The sequence below is a fragment of the Chaetura pelagica genome, unplaced genomic scaffold (genome assembly GCF_000747805.2).
Source record: "Chaetura pelagica isolate M959 unplaced genomic scaffold, ChaPel_1.0 scaffold139, whole genome shotgun sequence".
NCBI lineage: Eukaryota > Metazoa > Chordata > Aves > Apodiformes > Apodidae > Chaetura > Chaetura pelagica.
In genome coordinates, this window is record NW_009970717.1 from 8,483,486 (window position 1) to 8,500,838 (window position 17,353).

At 53.6% G+C, this 17,353-nt stretch overlaps 1 protein-coding gene across 1 annotated transcript; it reads right to left on the reverse strand.

Annotated features, from left to right (window-relative positions):
- Positions 1-10,929: 10,929 nt before the first annotated feature.
- IRF8 (interferon regulatory factor 8) lies at positions 10,930-16,761 on the reverse strand. The gene is made up of 8 exons (XM_010006213.1): positions 16,588-16,761; positions 15,622-15,805; positions 14,586-14,674; positions 13,679-13,790; positions 13,329-13,376; positions 12,477-12,863; positions 12,063-12,178; positions 10,930-11,109 (listed from the first exon to the last, which is right to left on the reverse strand). The coding sequence occupies exons 1-8, from the start codon at positions 16,759-16,761 to the stop codon at positions 10,930-10,932; spliced, it is 1,290 nt and encodes a 429-aa protein (XP_010004515.1).
- Between the last annotated feature and the right edge of the window lie 592 nt (positions 16,762-17,353).

Sequence of the window (17,353 nt, forward strand, 5' to 3'; positions counted from 1 at the left end):
CGCAGCCGAGTCATTGCATGATTTTTGGGACAAGGGTCCTTCTGGGGTCCCATGCACGGAGGCCTGGGGGGGTGAGGAGCACGTGCAGGAGCCTGGTGCACACTGGGGCCATGGGACACTGTTGGTTTCCTGAGCTGAGGGTTGGCAGGTGCTTCCTCAGTGTCACGGCGGGGCCGGGAGCCCTTCGAGGCGGCCAGAAAGAAGAGGGGGACTCGAACGAGCTGCCAACATTGGGGCTGGGGAGTCTGGGGAGAGGGGGAGAAGGAGGGAGTCTCTGCACCAACGAGGCCTGGGGGGCTGCATCTCCCTGTCCTAAGGCAGGGGATGCACGTCTGAGCACCTGCCCCCACGTCTCAGCTCCTGCAGCCTCAAAAAACGCTCCGTTCCCCCAGACCTCCCAGAAGTCACAAACAGAACCACGAGAGAAGCAATCGAGGAGAGAGGGCAAAAGACCTGATTTGAGCAGCCTCAAACAAACACACTCAGTGCCTGAAAACCTCCTGGAAATCACAAACACCACAAGAGGGGTGAGGAAGGGGAGACCGAAGCACATGCTCAACCCCGTTACTAGACACCAGAGAACCCACCCAGGGGGAGAAGAGGCCTGACAGCTCGCAGGGATTTTTTGCCCTCCCAAGTCCTGATGAGAGCCCTGAGAAAAGCAAAGCAAACCGGGGAAAGGGGGGGTTTCATGTCGAGCTGGGTGCTGACAGGAAAGCTGCTCACGCCCGACTTCTCCCTTAATGAGATGTAAATGAGCCCCGAGGCCACCAGTCCCGGGACCAACCCCAGCACCCTCAGTCTCATCGAGTCACTTTTTCTGCCAGAATTTTCAGGAGGAAATTCTGATTTTTAAAGCAGCCCCACTCCCCTCCCACCCCCAGCTCAGCATCCCATGGTGGGGAAACCAAAGAGCTGAAATCTCGGTAACGACCAGAGCGACGCAGGTTCGTTCATTAACTCCATTAACTCCAGACAGAGGCCAAAGACCAAATCCAACCCCAAGACTTGGTTTGTCAGCAGAGGGATTTTATCCCAAGGATGTGGGCAAAATCCCAAGGGCAAAATAAATATCCATTGAGGAAATGTTGCTTTTCTGTGCCCACGGGGGCACAGAGCTTGGATTAATTTTTTAAGAATGTTTAGCTAATTGCTTTTCAAAGTTCAGTCTTAACCCCAAATCTCCCTATGACTAGATGCTGGGGGAGGCTGTAAAAGTGGCACCCAATAAATAGGTGCTAAAAGGGCCAGGGTGACAGGATGGGGAGGCATTTTCACAGCTCATTTCAGTGAAACTCCAGGTTTGGGCAGGGTATAAAACCGAGAGCAGCTCTTGGTGTTGAGGGGAAAGGGTTGGGGATTTTTTTTTCTTGGGGTATGTCCCAAATCCACCCTGAGAAAAGCTGGTTGAACATCACATTTAGGGCAGCAGAGCTGGCCCAAAGAGGCTCCAACCCCACCAGCCTCCTGTTCTGGTCCCAAAACATAATAAAACGGCTACAATCATAGAAAAGAAATGAATAGGAGAGATATGATTGACTCACAAATATTTCTCATCTGAAGAGCAACCAGCAGTGTGGCTGCAGTCAGCTCAGATTGAGGCACAGGTGGACAGACAGGTCCCATGGGCAGGACTTTGGGAAAGGTGGGATCATCACGGCGTGCCCTGCTGATGGCTCAGGCTGGACGTGAACATTTACCTCCTGAAAAGGGAAAACAAACAACACGACTCATTCCTGCCCTCCTATTTGAAGACCTGGTCCTGCCCTGAACACCAGGTCTCCTCCCTGGCCAGACCTCAGCATCCCTCAGTGATGACCACAGCAAATTGAGAGGGGATAATTAAATCCATCAGGCTCATTTCCAGCCTTACCTCTACTGATCGTCTACGTGGGATCTGTCTACGTGGGTCATTTCATAAAAATGAGGCTAAAATCCTCCATTTTCCTCCATTGTGCTGAAGTGTTTGAACCACTTGAAAGCCAGATCTAGGAGGGAGGATTAGAAAAGTCACAGCAGCCCATGCAGAGACAACTACTGCAACCTCCTCCCCTCCAGCTCCAACTGATGCTGTCACTTCACTACAAACATGAAATAATCTCTGCACAAGGCAAAACCAAGGCAAGGTTTTGTTTTCATGCTCCTGGCTCTCCTGCCAGGGGCTGCAAAACTGCCACGTTAGACCCCTGCATTCAGAGGCACTTCCAGACTCAGGGCAAAAACAGCTCCAGGCCAGGATGGGCTCTAGCAAATCAGACCAGACATGTGGCTGCTACTCCAGACCCTCCATCCATGACATCTATTGGCCTTGTGGCTTATCCTTGGGGTGAGAAGAAGCTTTACCCAAAAAGGCTGAAAAGGGGGAGATGGAGATGGGCTCCACCATTCACACCCACCCTGGAGTGCATCTTCCAGTGGCTTCTGAACAGCCCAAATCACTGGCCCAGGTTGCCAGGGAAGCTGTGGCTGCCCCATCCTTGGAAGTGTCCAAGGTCAGGGTGGGTGAGGCTTGGAGCAACCTGGTCCAGTGGGGTTGGGACTGGATGATCTTTAAGGTCCTTTCCAACCCAAACCATTCTTTGATCCTATGATCAATCTCCTAGAAACCTGGTTTCCCCCAAGCTGTCACTACTCTCTATTTCATCAGAGGACCCAACCCACGAGCAGAAATGCTGCACAGCCAGAGAAAGGAGTTTCCAGGGGGTGGCTGGTGGCTGTCCCAGAGGGCTCACACTGATCCTGCCCTGCTCCACACCCTGGCTCAGCAGGGCTTGATGTTTCTCCTGGGGGAGCTGCAGACCGTGACTGTGACTGCCCAGCCCAGCAACCTGTAAAGCCCCTTGGTTTCTCACAACCCACGGCCAGGTTATAATTACACCAGAATTTCCAGCCTCTGGTGAAAACTGAGAGTTTCCCACATCCACTTCACAGCCTGGGTACAACAGGTCCACTTTTCCCCCTCGTGCTCAGCCTGACTCTGGTCTCAGTGCCACTGCTGGCTGTGGCCAGGAGAGAGGAACCGAGTGCCGTGCGCTGGAGATGCTCTTGGGCTCAGCAGGAGGAACCCAAGAGATTCCTCCTTTTTCAGGAACTATCCAGGTTACATCCTGCCCAGGATAACCCCCTCTCTCCTCTCCATACCACCTGCCTCTTGGCCACCACAGCCATAAGCAGGTTAAGGGCATTAAAGAAGCCCATGGAGAAGAACCCTGTGGGGAACCATGACCCACCACATGGCAGGCACACCCTGTGGTCCAGGCTGTCCCTCAGCCACTGCTTTTTGGTTTCAGCACAGCAAGATTCATCTGCCACCATGGCTCCTTCCTCTCCCAGAGATCTGTTGACTCATGTTGGGTGTAGGACCCTAGATGAATGGACATTTGGCAGATGTTCACCCTTTTCTGTTGACTTCCTTTCACCAGCTCCTCCTGTGTTGCATCCCTGATGAATCTTTCCCTCCATCCATCCTCATCCCTCACATTCCCCCATCTTTTCAATCTCCTGCTTGGTGGTAAACACCACAGCCCACCTTACCCACCCTCCTCACCACAAGACTCTTTCCTCCAGGTTCTCCTTGCCTTTGCTGGTGACACCACTAGGAAACATTTCCCACTGCCTTTCCCTGCCCTGCAGGAAGTGCAATCAAGTCATCCCTTCCCTTCTCCATCCAAAAGCTCCCTGTCCCAGGAGACAGAGCTGTGAGGCTTTGCCTGTGTATTCAGAGAGTGGGTCCTCCCCAGACCTCAGCAGTACCTCTCAGGTCACAGTGGTGGGCCAGCATTTAGGAGCAGACAGAGAAAACTCCAAAGCAGGAGCTTGGGTAGAAGCAGCAAAGCAAACCAGCAAATTCTAAATATTAAGCATTTTTTTTAAAGAGCTGTCCAGACCCTCCTCCAAAATACAAAGAATGTTTTTTTCTGGGCCAGGGCTGTAAAACCCTTCCCCAGACCCACCCCTCTGTCCATCCTCTGGCTGTCCTCTCTGGGAAGACCAACCTGCCTGTTGTGCCCTGTCAACGTGTGTGTCCACGAGCCAGATTTATCTCGGGGAGAAGTGGTTACTTCTCAAGAGAAATACAGAACAGAAAGATCCAAGCAAGGATCACTTGTTTCAAACCACCATCCTGCTTCCACATACCCCAGTCTCCCCCCACCCCAACCCCAGCTCCCCTGGGAGCTGCAGTTCCTGGTTGATGAGGCCCCGTTTTGGCACCGCTGGACAGAACGTTGGGAAATGATGGGTTTGGTAGGAACCTCACCAGGAGCTTCAAGAAGTTTGGGGGTCCAGGGTGGATTTGGATGGTGCTGCCCTAAGGTGCAAGGCTAGGCAGGGAATGGGGCTGCTGGGTGTGGGAGGAGACCAGGGTTGAATGAGGAGAAGGGCATCCTTGGATTAATCACTGAAGGCAACTTTGCTGGCACAGAGAGATCAAGGTGATGTTGGGTGACCTGCTGCAGCATGGCATGATGGAGACCTGGCTCCAAGGCACCTGATGTGTGTTCCCTTGATGGCCTTGGAGGGTAATCAGGTTATTACTGCGTTACATCTGCAGTGCCTGCAGCTCAGCACCCAGCTAAGAGGCAGGTGCAGCCCAACCACAGCCAGATCCAAGCACCCCATTCAAGCTCCTCTCCTTGCCTGTTTGCTGTGGAGATGCAAGAGATGAATCAAGGCTAAACTCCCTTTGAAGCCCACCAGAAGAAGAACCATGAGCTGTAGCCCACTGGTGATCAGTCTTCATGAAAATAATCACCAATATCACAATCATCAATATGCTTGAAATTCACAGCCTACTCCCTCCAAAATTCAAAATCATGATCTCATTTGTGGTTCCCTATAAAAGATCCAGCATAAATAAGGAAGTTCTCAGAAGCCACTGAGTTATACTCAATAACTCAAGAGTGGAGCAACTCTTCTGAACACCCAGATCCTCTCACACAGGGGGAAAAAGGAGGAAAAGGAACATTTCTCCTCCTCTGAGTAGCTTTTTAACTGCTACAATGAAATCTGTGCAACAGCCTGAAGTACCCTGATTCTTCTTCCCATTTCCATGAGTGTCTTATGGCTGAGTAGACCTTCTTCCATGCTACTCTTCTGAAGAGGAACAGAGGCCCAGGTTACCTGGTGTCTGGGTGGCTTGTACGTCTATCTGCCCATATTTGATGGCTCCAGCCCCTTGGGTGCATCAGGCTGTGCAAGCAAATTGCATGCACCAAAACCAGGCTGAGAGCAGGACACATCACCAGGAACAGGCAAGCTCAGGGGGGAAGGGAGGGGACCTCAGCCTGGACCTCGGTTTCACAGATTTGGTCTTAGAATAGATCCCAAAGTCTGACAAAACAACCCAGGCATTGCCATGTTTCTGCTCATCCCTGGGTATTTTTGCAGCTGGGGCTTGGGTGGAGTTTGTTTGCATGACCTGGCCTCTGGTGCTGTGGCAAAGACTTGCATGAGGAAGAGGTCATCTGTCAAAAATTGATTCAAAGAAGTGCTTGCTGGGCTCTAGGATCTCCTGCTCTCTGTGTGAGACCCTTCTGCAGCCAAGTCTGGCCTGAGAAAGCTGCAGCTTGGCTGCCCCTCCAGGCTCAGAGGCTTCAGCCTCCTCACCCTCAGCTCTTGCCACCACCTCCTCTCCCTTCTTCTTGTCCATCCTTGACTGAGTTGAGACACCCCAGGCTGGTGAGATGCCTTCAGACCATCCCACCTCTCCCCTTGCCTGCACAGACCCGACTTCAGAAGTGTTTGATGTTTCATGGTGGCCCATGAATCAAGTCCCACAAGCCACGCAGGGTTGACCATCCAAAGCAAGAGTGAGCTGGAAGTGCCACACAACACCAGTTTGGGCACAGAGCCATCTCACCTCACACATCTGAGTATATCCTTTGAGCAAGGCACCTCTAGTTGGGCTGTCCTGCCAGGATTCCTTCACAAGGTCTTACCTCAGTGTCCTCCATGAGGAGCAGCCAAGGGGGCACCAACCCCTCAGAGAGGAAGGTACAAGCCCCCCATGCAGCTCTCCTGCCTTCCTGAGGGCAGGGAGGAGAACCCCTGCCACTGGTGACCGTGCAAAGGAGGTTGCTTCCCATATTACAACACGTTTGGCAGGAAGAGCCCCGAGATGTTCATCATGGACAGGCTGCTGTGCTGAAATGGGGCATTGAGCAATCAAACCAAGTTGGAAACCCTGGTGTCTAGAAATAAAAAGTGACTGTTTGTTTTCTAACGCCTGTAGGGGCTGGTGGGGGCCCACAGCCAGTGGCAGCAGGTTGGAGGAAGCAGCTGTAGCTGGTTTGGGTTGAATTCCTGAGCAGTTCAACTGTGAGTTGGGACCTGCGATTCCACTGTGGTCATCTCTTGGTGCAGAGAACTTGGCCTCCATAGCTGGATGGAGGTGGCTGCAGAGCTGCTCCCATTTCTCCAGGTTGAGAAAGCTCCAGCTCCTCTCTCCATCCCATGTGAAACCTTCACTCTGCCCTTCTGCTCCTGAAGACAGAGGTTTAGCATGGGCACCTCCTAGGAAACACCTTCCCATGTCTGCAGGGATTGCAGCCCTCTCCAGGGGAGCTGCTGGACCTTGTACCTGAGCTGGCCCTCCTGGGAAGCAAGGAAATACTTCCCCATTAGGTAGGAGTTGGATGGCATTACTGCTCCAGCTCCAACACATGCTCTGGGTGTGGGAAGCCACATATGGACAAGCAATATTCGAGGGAGGACAGTCTTTGAGCTTCTCATTCATGCTACCCACGATCCTGAGGAGAGGAGCATCCAGTGGGTGTGGATGCAGCCAGTGCCACGGATGCTCCATGCAGTGGGTCCTTCATTCCCAGAATCTGTGGACCCTCAGCTGAAGACATGGGCCACTGCTTGGCCTTGCCAAGAGATGAGCTACTGATAAAGAAGAGCTGACACCAGGCATGGAGGTTTCACTTCAGTGAGGCCACGGAGAAGAACCCAAGTGAACAGAAACCAACGAAAGTATTTGAGTCCTCAGTCACCCAGAACCACTAAGATTCAGCACAGCTGCACCCACCAGCTCCCTGGGGTCGCCAGGGCCCAGGTGAGGTGCAGGGGTGGATTCTTGGGATGCAGGCACTACCTTCATGTTGGGATACTCCCGGACACTACCAGCTCCCCAGCTAGGGCAGTGGGGACAGCAGTGCCCAGCCTGCCTGGCCAAGAGGTTGTGGGAAGAGCATGAGATGGGCAAAAATTCCTCCTGGCTTTTATAAAGACCACCATGAGTCTTGGTCAGGGCATCCCTTGGTGCCACCTGCCACAGTTACCTTGAAACCTGACAGAGCATCTGGTCCTTTGTCCATGAGCAAAAACATCAGCCTTGAAGGCTTCTCTTGCACTGATTTTGGGGGTGGGACAGAGCTGGGGAAGTCCAGCTTGGGCCAGACTTTAGGCACAAACTCAACTGAGGGTCCTACCTGAGCAAAAAGGGGACAGAGTCACACATCCCACTGTCTCATCCTTCCTGCATCCCACCTCTGCCTGTGAGACCCTGTCCCACCGTTTCCTCCCCAGTCCATCCACACCCACCAGTTACCTCCTCTTGGCCAAGGCTTGGGAGCCATCCAGGAGAGGAGCAAGTCACAGCACAGTCCCCAAGTGAGCTCAGGACCCTGAGGCACGATGGTAACACCAGAAACAACCAGAACAGCCAGGTCAGACAAAGGCACCTCTGCTCCCCACCGCTCCTCTGTGGTCTTGGGGTGGAAATTGAAAGAGCCCTGAATACGTAGCAGGTGGCTCCAGGCAAGCACAAGATGGTGGTTTCTGAGGAAGGACTTGCCTCAGGACATCTGGGGAAACCACAAGTGGTGTTTCTGGTGTCCCAGGCTGCAGCCCATCATGAGTTTCACACGTGGGCACGTGTTGTTCCAGCGCCGACCGCAGCGGGTGCCGCGTTCCCACCTCCAGCCCAGCCCAGGCACCTCACCCTGGGGAGGTGAGTCCTCCTCACACTCCAAGGGAGCACCAAGGGCTGGAAGAGGATTAAACACCGAGGTGGACACTGTGATGGTCTTGAGGAGCAGGGAGAGGCAGGGGATGAATGCACATCCAAGGTGCAACCCCCACCTCCAGGAACAAGCCTCGTGTAGGAGCTCACAGAGGTGGGGTCTCCATTGCACTTGGGATCCTGGTGCAGCCTCAGATCTCAGTCTGCAGCTATCTCTGCTCCCAGTCACCAAAGCCACACACCACAGTGCCTGCAAGGGACAGGCAGAAGGTTTCAGGCAGGACTACAAGTGTCCCACCAACACACTTGGGACACAGAGAACAACTTTGATACAACTCAGAGCATCAGGAGCTTGGGCTGGAGGACTTCCCTTGATCCTAACAAATAATCAGTTGCAGCTGGGTCTCTCATCTCAAAGCACTTTTTGGGGTGCTACAATCTCTGTGGGACAGAGGCTGTAGCTTCTGACCCTGGGGTCAAGCTTCAAGTCCCACAAGAGCTGAACACTTCACTATTTTAGTGGGGGTTCACTGGGAAGGCCGAGTTGTTCATCCCAAAATAGTTAGTGACCCAGAACATCCTCCTGGCACAGAGGTGAGCTGCAGCCAGCCCACCCCAGGTCAGGGTCCTCATGTCCTCACCATGCCCTGACCACACAGCCAGGCTTGGGAAGGTCTCTATCATTAACAGGAAAAGGAAGAGCAGCCAAAAAAAAAAAGGGGCTGATGGGCTTTGACAGCCAAGCAGGGAGGACAGCTTTGTGTCCATCCTGCAGTGGGCAAGGACCTGGAGTTCACCTTTGTCCTTCACAGGAGACAGACAAAACACAGTCCTCAGACCCTTCCAGAGCTGCCTGGGGTGTTGCCCCAGGCACAGGCTTCACGGGAAGGCAGGTGAGAATGCAGATTCTCAGCCCACCCTCCTGCAGCACTGACCTAGTCCAAGCAAGGCAGACACTCCCTTTTGGGTCTTGGTTCTCTCCAAACTCTCTCATCTCTACTAGACAGGGGCCCTCAGGAAAGATGGGTGTGGAAGACATTGGGGAAAGGCTCCACCAGGGAGTAATGGAGGAAAGGCAAGAGCAAGATTTTGAGCAGGACCATAAATAACTGCACCCCCCACCTCCCCACACCTTGGAGGTCACAGCCCCAGCAGTGCTGGGGCAGGTGGGCAGACCCATCTTCATGCTCCCTGGACCAAAGACCCTAGAAGTGATAGAATCATTTCAGCTGAAAAAGACCTTCAAAATCATCCAGTCCAACCCTTAACCCAGCACTGCCAAGTTCCCCTTGAACCCGTGTCCCTCAGCACCACATCTACACAGGTTTTACATCCCTCCAGGGATGGGGACTCCACCAATGCCCTGGGCAGCCTGTGCCACAGCCTGACAGCCCTTTCAGGGAAGGAATTGTTCTTAACATCCAAACTAAACCTCCCCTGGCACAAGCTGAGGCCATTTCCCTTTGCCCCATTGCTTGTTCCTGGGGAGCAGAGCCTGACCCCCCTGGCTCCAACCTCCTCTCAGCAGCTGCAGAGCCAGCAGGTCTCCCCTCACCTCCTTTGCTCCAGGCTGGACACCCCCAGCTCCCTCAGCTGCTCCTCCTCACACTTGTGCTCCAGCCCCTTCCCCAGCTCCCTTGCCCTTCTCTGGACACACTCCAGCCCCTCAGTGTCCTTCATATCATGAGGGGCCCAAAACTGAAGCCAGGATTCAAGATGTGGCCTCACCAGTGCCAAAGGGGACAACCCCTTCTCCCTAGTCCTTTCCTTCCTCCATTGCATTACAGCATCCTGGCTCATTCCTCCCCTGCCCCAGGGATGAAGCTGAGCAGATACAGACCAGGAGGGAGGTGACAGCAGAGCCTTCATGGAGATCCCCCCACCCCAAGGAAGACCAAGACAGGAAACAAGCCCAAAACACCATCAAGACCTGATTCATTGCAACCAAACCAACCACACTGCAAGAGGACTACAAAATATAGCATTTTAATTGCAGGAAGGTAAAAAATATTCCACAAAACAATGACTAAACCTGAGGAATAAAATAAATAGGCAGCATAGGAGCAGGGACATGTCAGGGGGGGGTTCCTGGTTTGTGGCAGCTGCAAGGCACAAGCCCCCTGCCCAGGCAGCTCCCTGGGGCTGGGGACACACAGGGAGTGGGGTTAATGAAGATTTCCACACAGATGCTGCTGCCTGGTCACACCTGGGAGAGACCAACCCAAGCCTTGGGGAGGGTGAAGCCAACCTAGTCACACTATCTTTTAAAATTTGAGATATTTTCTCTACAACTGTCTCTAGTTGGAAAAAAAATGAAGATTCCTAAGTTCTTATAGTCAGGATTTACACATGTAATATCTGCATTCATCTCCAAGTTTCAAAATACTTTGGTAGACAGATATCCAGCCTTAACCTCACAGCAAAAAGAGAGGGATTTGAGAAGGTTCTCCTTGGAAGGCATTCCCTGTCCTCCACCAGCAGGACTCTTTGGGGGAAGAAAACCTGATTTCTGGGAAGAATTTCCTACATTTGAGCATTTTCAGGCTTTTTCAAGATTCAGCTCCTATCAAATGGGTGTTCTTGGCAAGGTCTGAGCTGCAAGGCAGGTCCTCAGGTGTTGATTTCTGGTTCTGCTTGACTGGCCATCACCAAAGGCAACACAAAGCAGTGCCAGCCCAGACCTGCCTGCACAGCCAGACCATTCCCTGCTCCCCTGGCACCAGCTGTAGACAAGGGAATCAGGACTGGGTACAAAAGTCATATTTAAACAGCAAAGTGTCTGCAGGACAGACACCAACATCTGACCTTGCTCCTGGCAATTTCTCCTGCTGTATTTGTACAGATTCTGGACTGGAAACAGCAAAGAACAAAAAAGCCAACGTTCCAAAAGGGGAATTTAGGCACTAATAGGGCCAAACTGGGTTGAGATCAACCCAAACCACCCTGCTGTCTATGGAGGAGGCTCAGACAGCAATCTGTTGGTGTTCTCTGAAGAGGGGTCGCTGGTGTGTCGTGCAGATGTCCTGGAAGATCCTGTACACCTGGTCATGCTGTGTCTCATCAGCTATGGGGAGCATGGGGCTGCTGCTGCTGCAGGTCTTCCCAGCCTCATCCACCACCTGCCTGACACACAGCTGCTCCACCTACACCAAAAAAGAAAAGTCATGAAGACAGTGAATGAAGAGGAACCTCTTTGGGCATCTCCCACTGGTGCCATCCACCCCTACCAGCCCAGGCACCAGGGTGGGAGGCACAGCAGAGCAATTGTGCCAAGCTTGGTCAGCCAGGTCCAGCCAGGCCAACTCCAAGAGCCACCTTTGGCACAAGCACCTCTAGGAGAAAAGGGGCAGTCACAAGGGCTCCTCTCCCAGCAGAGCTACAGGGAGGTCAGGGCAGGCTCGGGCACATCCCGCCACATGCAGAGTGACCTTCAGGTGAAGGCACCCAAGGCAAGAAGAGGTTAACAGGTCAGAAAACTGCACAGAAAGGTGCAAGACCAGCCTCTGCAGTTGTGAATTCCCTTCCAGGACCTCACAGACTTGGTGGGTCTCTGCAACACCTTCTCTGTGCCCTCCATGCCATGTCCCTCTGCTGCAGCCTTGCTGGCCCAGGGGGGTCCCACACTTGGGTGCAGGCTCCAGAAACTCCCCATGCATTGCTCCAAAGCTTTGGGCTCCCAGTCTTGCTTCAGCTTCTCCAGGGAAGAAGCTGAAGGGGATTTCCCCTCTTATCTCCTTCGACCCTCCCAAGGACTTCCCAGCCCTGCTGCTTGGCCACCACATCTGCTGGCTGCCTGGCTTGAAGGCACCCCTTAACACAGCCATTCCAGGGATTTATTCCTCTTTCCCACAGGAGGGGCAGAGGTCCCAGTGCTGAGAGGCAAGAACAGGAGAAAGAACAGCTTATAAAAGCTTTTGCCACTTGGTAGTTTGGTTTGCAAACCTCTCAGGAGGCTGAGGATAAGCCCCATGTCACATCTGCCACCCCACTAGTTCAGGCACCCCAAGAACCTGTAAGCTCAGGCCCTGCTCTTGGGGAGGAAAAGGACCGTATGGTCCAGACAAGGGGTGGGAAATTCAGCAGCAGATCTCCATACCTGGACAAGGATGAGTTTGCTCCGCAGGGGAAGAGCATCTGGGAACTCCTCTCCAAAGCACAGCATGACCCTGCTCTCTGGGAAGCGGCCCTGGTTGTTGTAGAACTGCTGCAGCTCTGCAAGGAGAGGGGAACAGCTGGAAGCTGCCAGCCTGTGCTACACAGCTCTGGGACCAAGCCCTCTGCCATGGAAGAAAGCCCAAGAGAAGCCAGGTCTCTTGTGCAAAACCTCTGAGCAGCAGGAGTTTGCCAAGTGACACAACACACCGAGGTGACTCCTGCCTAGATCTGTCAGCATCACCCAGAGCACCCGTGTAACCCATCAGTGATGGATCCAAAGTGCTCCAAGGCCAAGAGCATCACCCCTTCCACCCCCCTCGAGCAGATGAAGGAAGAGAGGAACACTCCCACAAACCTCTGAAGAACAAGTTGGTGTCAAATATCTTCACCACCTCATCCCGGTCCAGTTTGTTGGGCCTGTCCTTGTAGACCATGGTGTTCCCACTCCAGAAGACCCTGCCCTGGCACAGCCTCTTGATGAAGATGCCCTGCTTGTTGCTGTGGAGCAGAACACCCCTCTCCAGGTGCCCAAAGAGCTTCCTGGTGATCTGCTTCTGGCGGTCATTCTGGATGGCATCAGCTGAGGGGAACCCCACGTGCTCCAGGGCATCTGGAGCATAGAGCTTCTCCCCATGGCTGGAGGGTTGGCTGAGTGAGATCCTGCAGCCCTCAGGGCACGAGGTGGTGACGTGGCCCACCAGCCTCCCCCCGTAGTAGAAGGTGATCACCATCTGGGAGTAACCTGGGAGGGGATGGGGAACATGTACCAACCCATCAGGAGAAGACAAATCCTGCCCCCCAGCTCTTCACTGCCATGCCCAGATCCACAGGAGCAGCAACTGGGAGCAAGTCTCACTTGATGGAGAAGTCTTCCTCCCACTTGGCTTGAGGACATCTCAGCACTCAGCCTGGTAGCAGCACCAATCCCAACACTCAACCTCTTCCTCCACACACCCTGGCTGTGGACAGATCTCCCCACAATAAAGGCTGATCCCAGTACCCTGGGATAGGGACGTGGCCACAGGCCAACGGGCCAGGATGCATCCCTGCACAGCATGCAAACCCCACGGGTACCCAGGAGGGCAGGGGAACCTCCCAAACCTAAAGCAACCCTCCCCCAGGGCAGGGAGCAGAGCCAGAACCACCTCCTGCCAGAACACACGTGAGGCCAAACCCCAGAGGGGCTTTTGATGGCCACAGTCCATACCTGAATGATGCTGCTCGTAGCCAGGGTAGCCATTCATCAGGGGCAGGGCTGTGGGCAGAGAGGAAGCTGAGTTGTGCTGCATGTCCAGCCCCCAGACCCCAGTCCCACACCCCACATTCCTCTCCCAGCCACAGCATGTAGGAGATGCCAGAAAACACCCCCCCAAGTGGATTTAATCCCCTCCAACACACGCTTGGGCTCCTGCTGCCAATCAGTGTTCATTATTAGTACTTTAAACATCCTTAATAAGGAAGATAAAACACGACCCTTGCTCACTGCAGGGGTTTTTTTCCTGCCCTGGAGGAGAAGCTCAGTCCTGTGAAACACCAGAGATGCTGCCAGGTCCTTACCAGGGCTGGGCTGCTGCACCCACCAGTCGGGTATTGGGGGGTTCCTGCAAGTGTCCTGGGGGGGTGAGGGGCTTCTCTTGATGATCCCCAGGTACTCATCAACACAGGGGGGCTGTGAGAGCAGACACAGACATCAGAGCAGAGTCATTGCCTTGGGCAGCCACTGCCCCAGAGGCAGTCACAGTGCTCAGAGAGGGTCCAAATGGCAACACCACCAGGATGCTAGAGAGCTTTTTGGGCTAGAAAGACCAAGTTTGGCATTCCCCAGGCTGTGTGCCCAACTAACATCCTCCAGAGCTACTGAGCAGAAGCAGCTTGAGGTGACAGAGCTGAGAAAGGGCACAAAGCTGAGAAACAGCCTCCACTGCCCACAGGTCACACAAACAAGGTGCAAAACCCAGGATCACTTGCCAGGTTGATTCCCAGAGCTTTGCAGATTGAATTTTAGGAAAGCAATGCTCTATCAGGCCACTGCCTGCCATCCCTCCACCTCTGACCAAGGTGACCTGCAGCCAGGGTGAGGGCTCACCTCTTTAATCAGGTCATCAATGGGCAGTCACAGTGCTCAGAGAGGGTCCAAATGGCAACACCACCAGGATGCTAGAGAGCTTTTTGGGCTAGAAAGACCAAGTTTGGCATTCCCCAGGCTGTGTGCCCAACTAACATCCTCCAGAGCTACTGAGCAGAAGCAGCTTGAGGTGACAGAGCTGAGAAAGGGGACAAAGCTGAGAAACAGCCTCCACTGCCCACAGGTCACACAAACAAGGTGCAAAACCCAGGATCACTTGCCAGGTTGATTCCCAGAGCTTTGCAGATTGAATTTTAGGAAAGCAATGCTCTATCAGGCCACTGCCTGCCATCCCTCCACCTCTGACCAAGGTGACCTGCAGCCAGGGTGAGGGCTCACCTCTTTAATCAGGTCATCAATGGCAGAGGAGCTGCAGTCCATCTCCGTGATGTCATTCAGGCTGCTCCCATTGCCAATCCCTGCTTTGCCTGGAAGGAGAGGCCAGGATGAGCACGGCCACCCCAACACCACAGCTCATCTGCCCACAGGGTTCTAGAAACCTTTCACCCCTGTAAAAGTTCTGAAGCTGAGAACCACAGCACAGACCAGCACCTCGAGGGGGGCAGGGGGAACTTGCAGCCCCTCCAGGGCTGCTCTGCCAGACCAAAAAAATCAGTTGACAACCCATTGTCCCAACACACAGTGACCAGCAGATTAATTCTGGTCAGTAACAGACCTACAGCAGAGGGCTGGGGTTTTTCTGAGCCCCCCCAGAGACTGGAGCTGCTGCTTCTCCTTTTTTCCCCCCAGCCGTGGTGCTGGTGGGAACCTGCCCTGCCATTTGCATAGTGACAGCACAGCCCCCCCCTGTGAACGTGGCTGGAGGGCACAGAGATGCTAAAGGTAGATTTCCTGACAGTGAGATCTTTTTTTTAATTAAACAAAAAGGAAAAGCCACCTAACCACAAAGAGAGACACTTGGTGTGACCATGCACTGCACCAGAACTGGCACTAGCAACTGTTCTGTGAAATTGCTGCTGCTGCAATCACTGCTGGCAAGAGAGGGGGGGATTTATTGCAGCCCCCTGTCACCTGTGCTGGGCAGGAACTGGGAGAACAAGGGCTCAAGGACCATCCCAAAGGGTAAAAAGACTTTTGGATCAGCCCCTACAACATCCTGATGGGATGGGAAGTCATGCAAGGCTACATTTATCTCCAACTTCCTAAGCAGCTGTTTAGGGCGGGTTAGAAACAAGTCTGCCCTCCCTCCTCCCCACAGTGGTGACATGGGGACATCTTCTGCAAAGCAGAATTAAAAAAAGCATCAGGGCACAGGCCAGGAAGTTCTGCTCAGATGTAGGTCAGCACCACGACTCTGTGGCCACTCAAAGGATCAACCTGCACCGGGGGTTCAGTCCCTTATCAGGCCACTCACATTTCTGTTCCTCCTCTGGCACAATCCTGTAGACCTTGTAGGGCTCAGAGATGTCCAGCTGGGACCTGTCTGTCACCTCCTCAAAGTCAGGGCTCTTGTTCAGGGCGCAGCGCAGCCGTGTCTTCCAGGTGGCCGGTTCTGCTTTGTCACCTTCTTTGAACTTGCCTTTAAAAACAGCCCAGGCCTAAAACAAAAGCCACAAAAGACCCCAGTAACACCTCAATTCAATACCCAAATAAACCTCCTTTCCCAGCTCCTGGCTAAGAAATGAAATCTGGTTTCTTTTCAAAACCAGAACATGGTTCTCTTGGTGGGACAAGATGTTTGGCCACTGATGGGAAATTGTAAAATATGTATTATGTTCTTAATAGACATATTTCTTTCTTTTTTAGGCATTGATACATTTTTCAGGTGGCTGAATTCAATGCCATCCTCATAGCTCAGTGCTCCCAAACCAGCCATCACTGCCCTGAAAGGCAACTCCTTCCCCAGCACAGATATTTGGAAGCGTGGGCAGAGGGAAGGGAATTCCTGGGGGAAAGCCTGACCTTTTTAGTCCAGGATGGAATTTTTCAGTTTTTCCCCAAAACTGGAAACCCCCCCCTTGCCCTTCCATGAAATCCCAAGCTTCCTTCCCTCCTGCAGGTTTTTGTAATTCCAGATGTTTATCAAGAATAGTCTGATGAGAAGTTTAGAGCAGGTCAAGCTCCTTCTCAGGTGAGAACAAGGTTCAACCATGCTGAAAACAAACCAAAACCTGGCACCAGCACTTGGAAAAGAGGAATAAATACCCCAGAAGAGCCTGGGAGACCAGCTGTGGGGTGAAGCACCTCCTGCAAAGGTCAGAGATGTAGAACCCACAGAGAACATGGACATCACCCACTGGTGGGACCTCCCACGAGGACACAAACAGCATCGCCAAGGCCAGAAACCCGCGGAGAAACAGCTTTAACCTGCAGCCCCTACCTTGAAGATGGAAGCATCCACCTCCTGGTTGTAGTCCTGCTTCCCGGCGTGTTTCCACGGGATGCGGAACATGGTTTTCTCCTCGTTCTCCCAGATGAGCCCGGGGTAGAGCTCACTGTCAATCTGCTCGATCAGCCACTGCCGCAGCCGCCGCCCCCCGTTGCGGTCGCACATCCCGGCTGCAGAGAGACCCCCCCCAAGGCCTGTCAGGTCCCCCCAGCACTGGCCCAGCACCAGCAGGGTGCAAGGAACCTGCTCTGCCACCACCCGCAGAGATGAGCAGCTCCTGGTGGTTCTGCAAGTCCCACGGGTCAAAGTCTGTACATGAAAATTCCGCCCCCCAATGCTGCTTTTAGAATTAAAGAAATCAAGGCCATTCCCTCTGACTGGCAGTTCTTCCTCCAGCTCTGCTCACAGACCTGACCTGCTGCTCTGCTTCCTCCTGCTTTTAGCTGGGGAAAAAGTCACACGGGGAGCAGGTGGACAGGGATGAAAGCATCCGGGTGTGCTGCCACCTGAGCAAGTGCCACTGGGACGGGACACCCCAGGGCAGGCTCCCATCAGCTGCTAACTGCTGGGTCACCCCAAGGAAAACCTCTGGAGAAGCCTCTCCCACCTAGCTGGAAGCAAAACGCCAGGCTCATCCCTCCCAGCACTCCCCATCACTCCCACAGCAGGACCCTCGGGGACCCCAGGAGTGGGCGGCCCAGCAGAAGGGACCAGCAGCCCCAGGATCAGCCCCTCCCAATCCCACAGGGCTACCTCT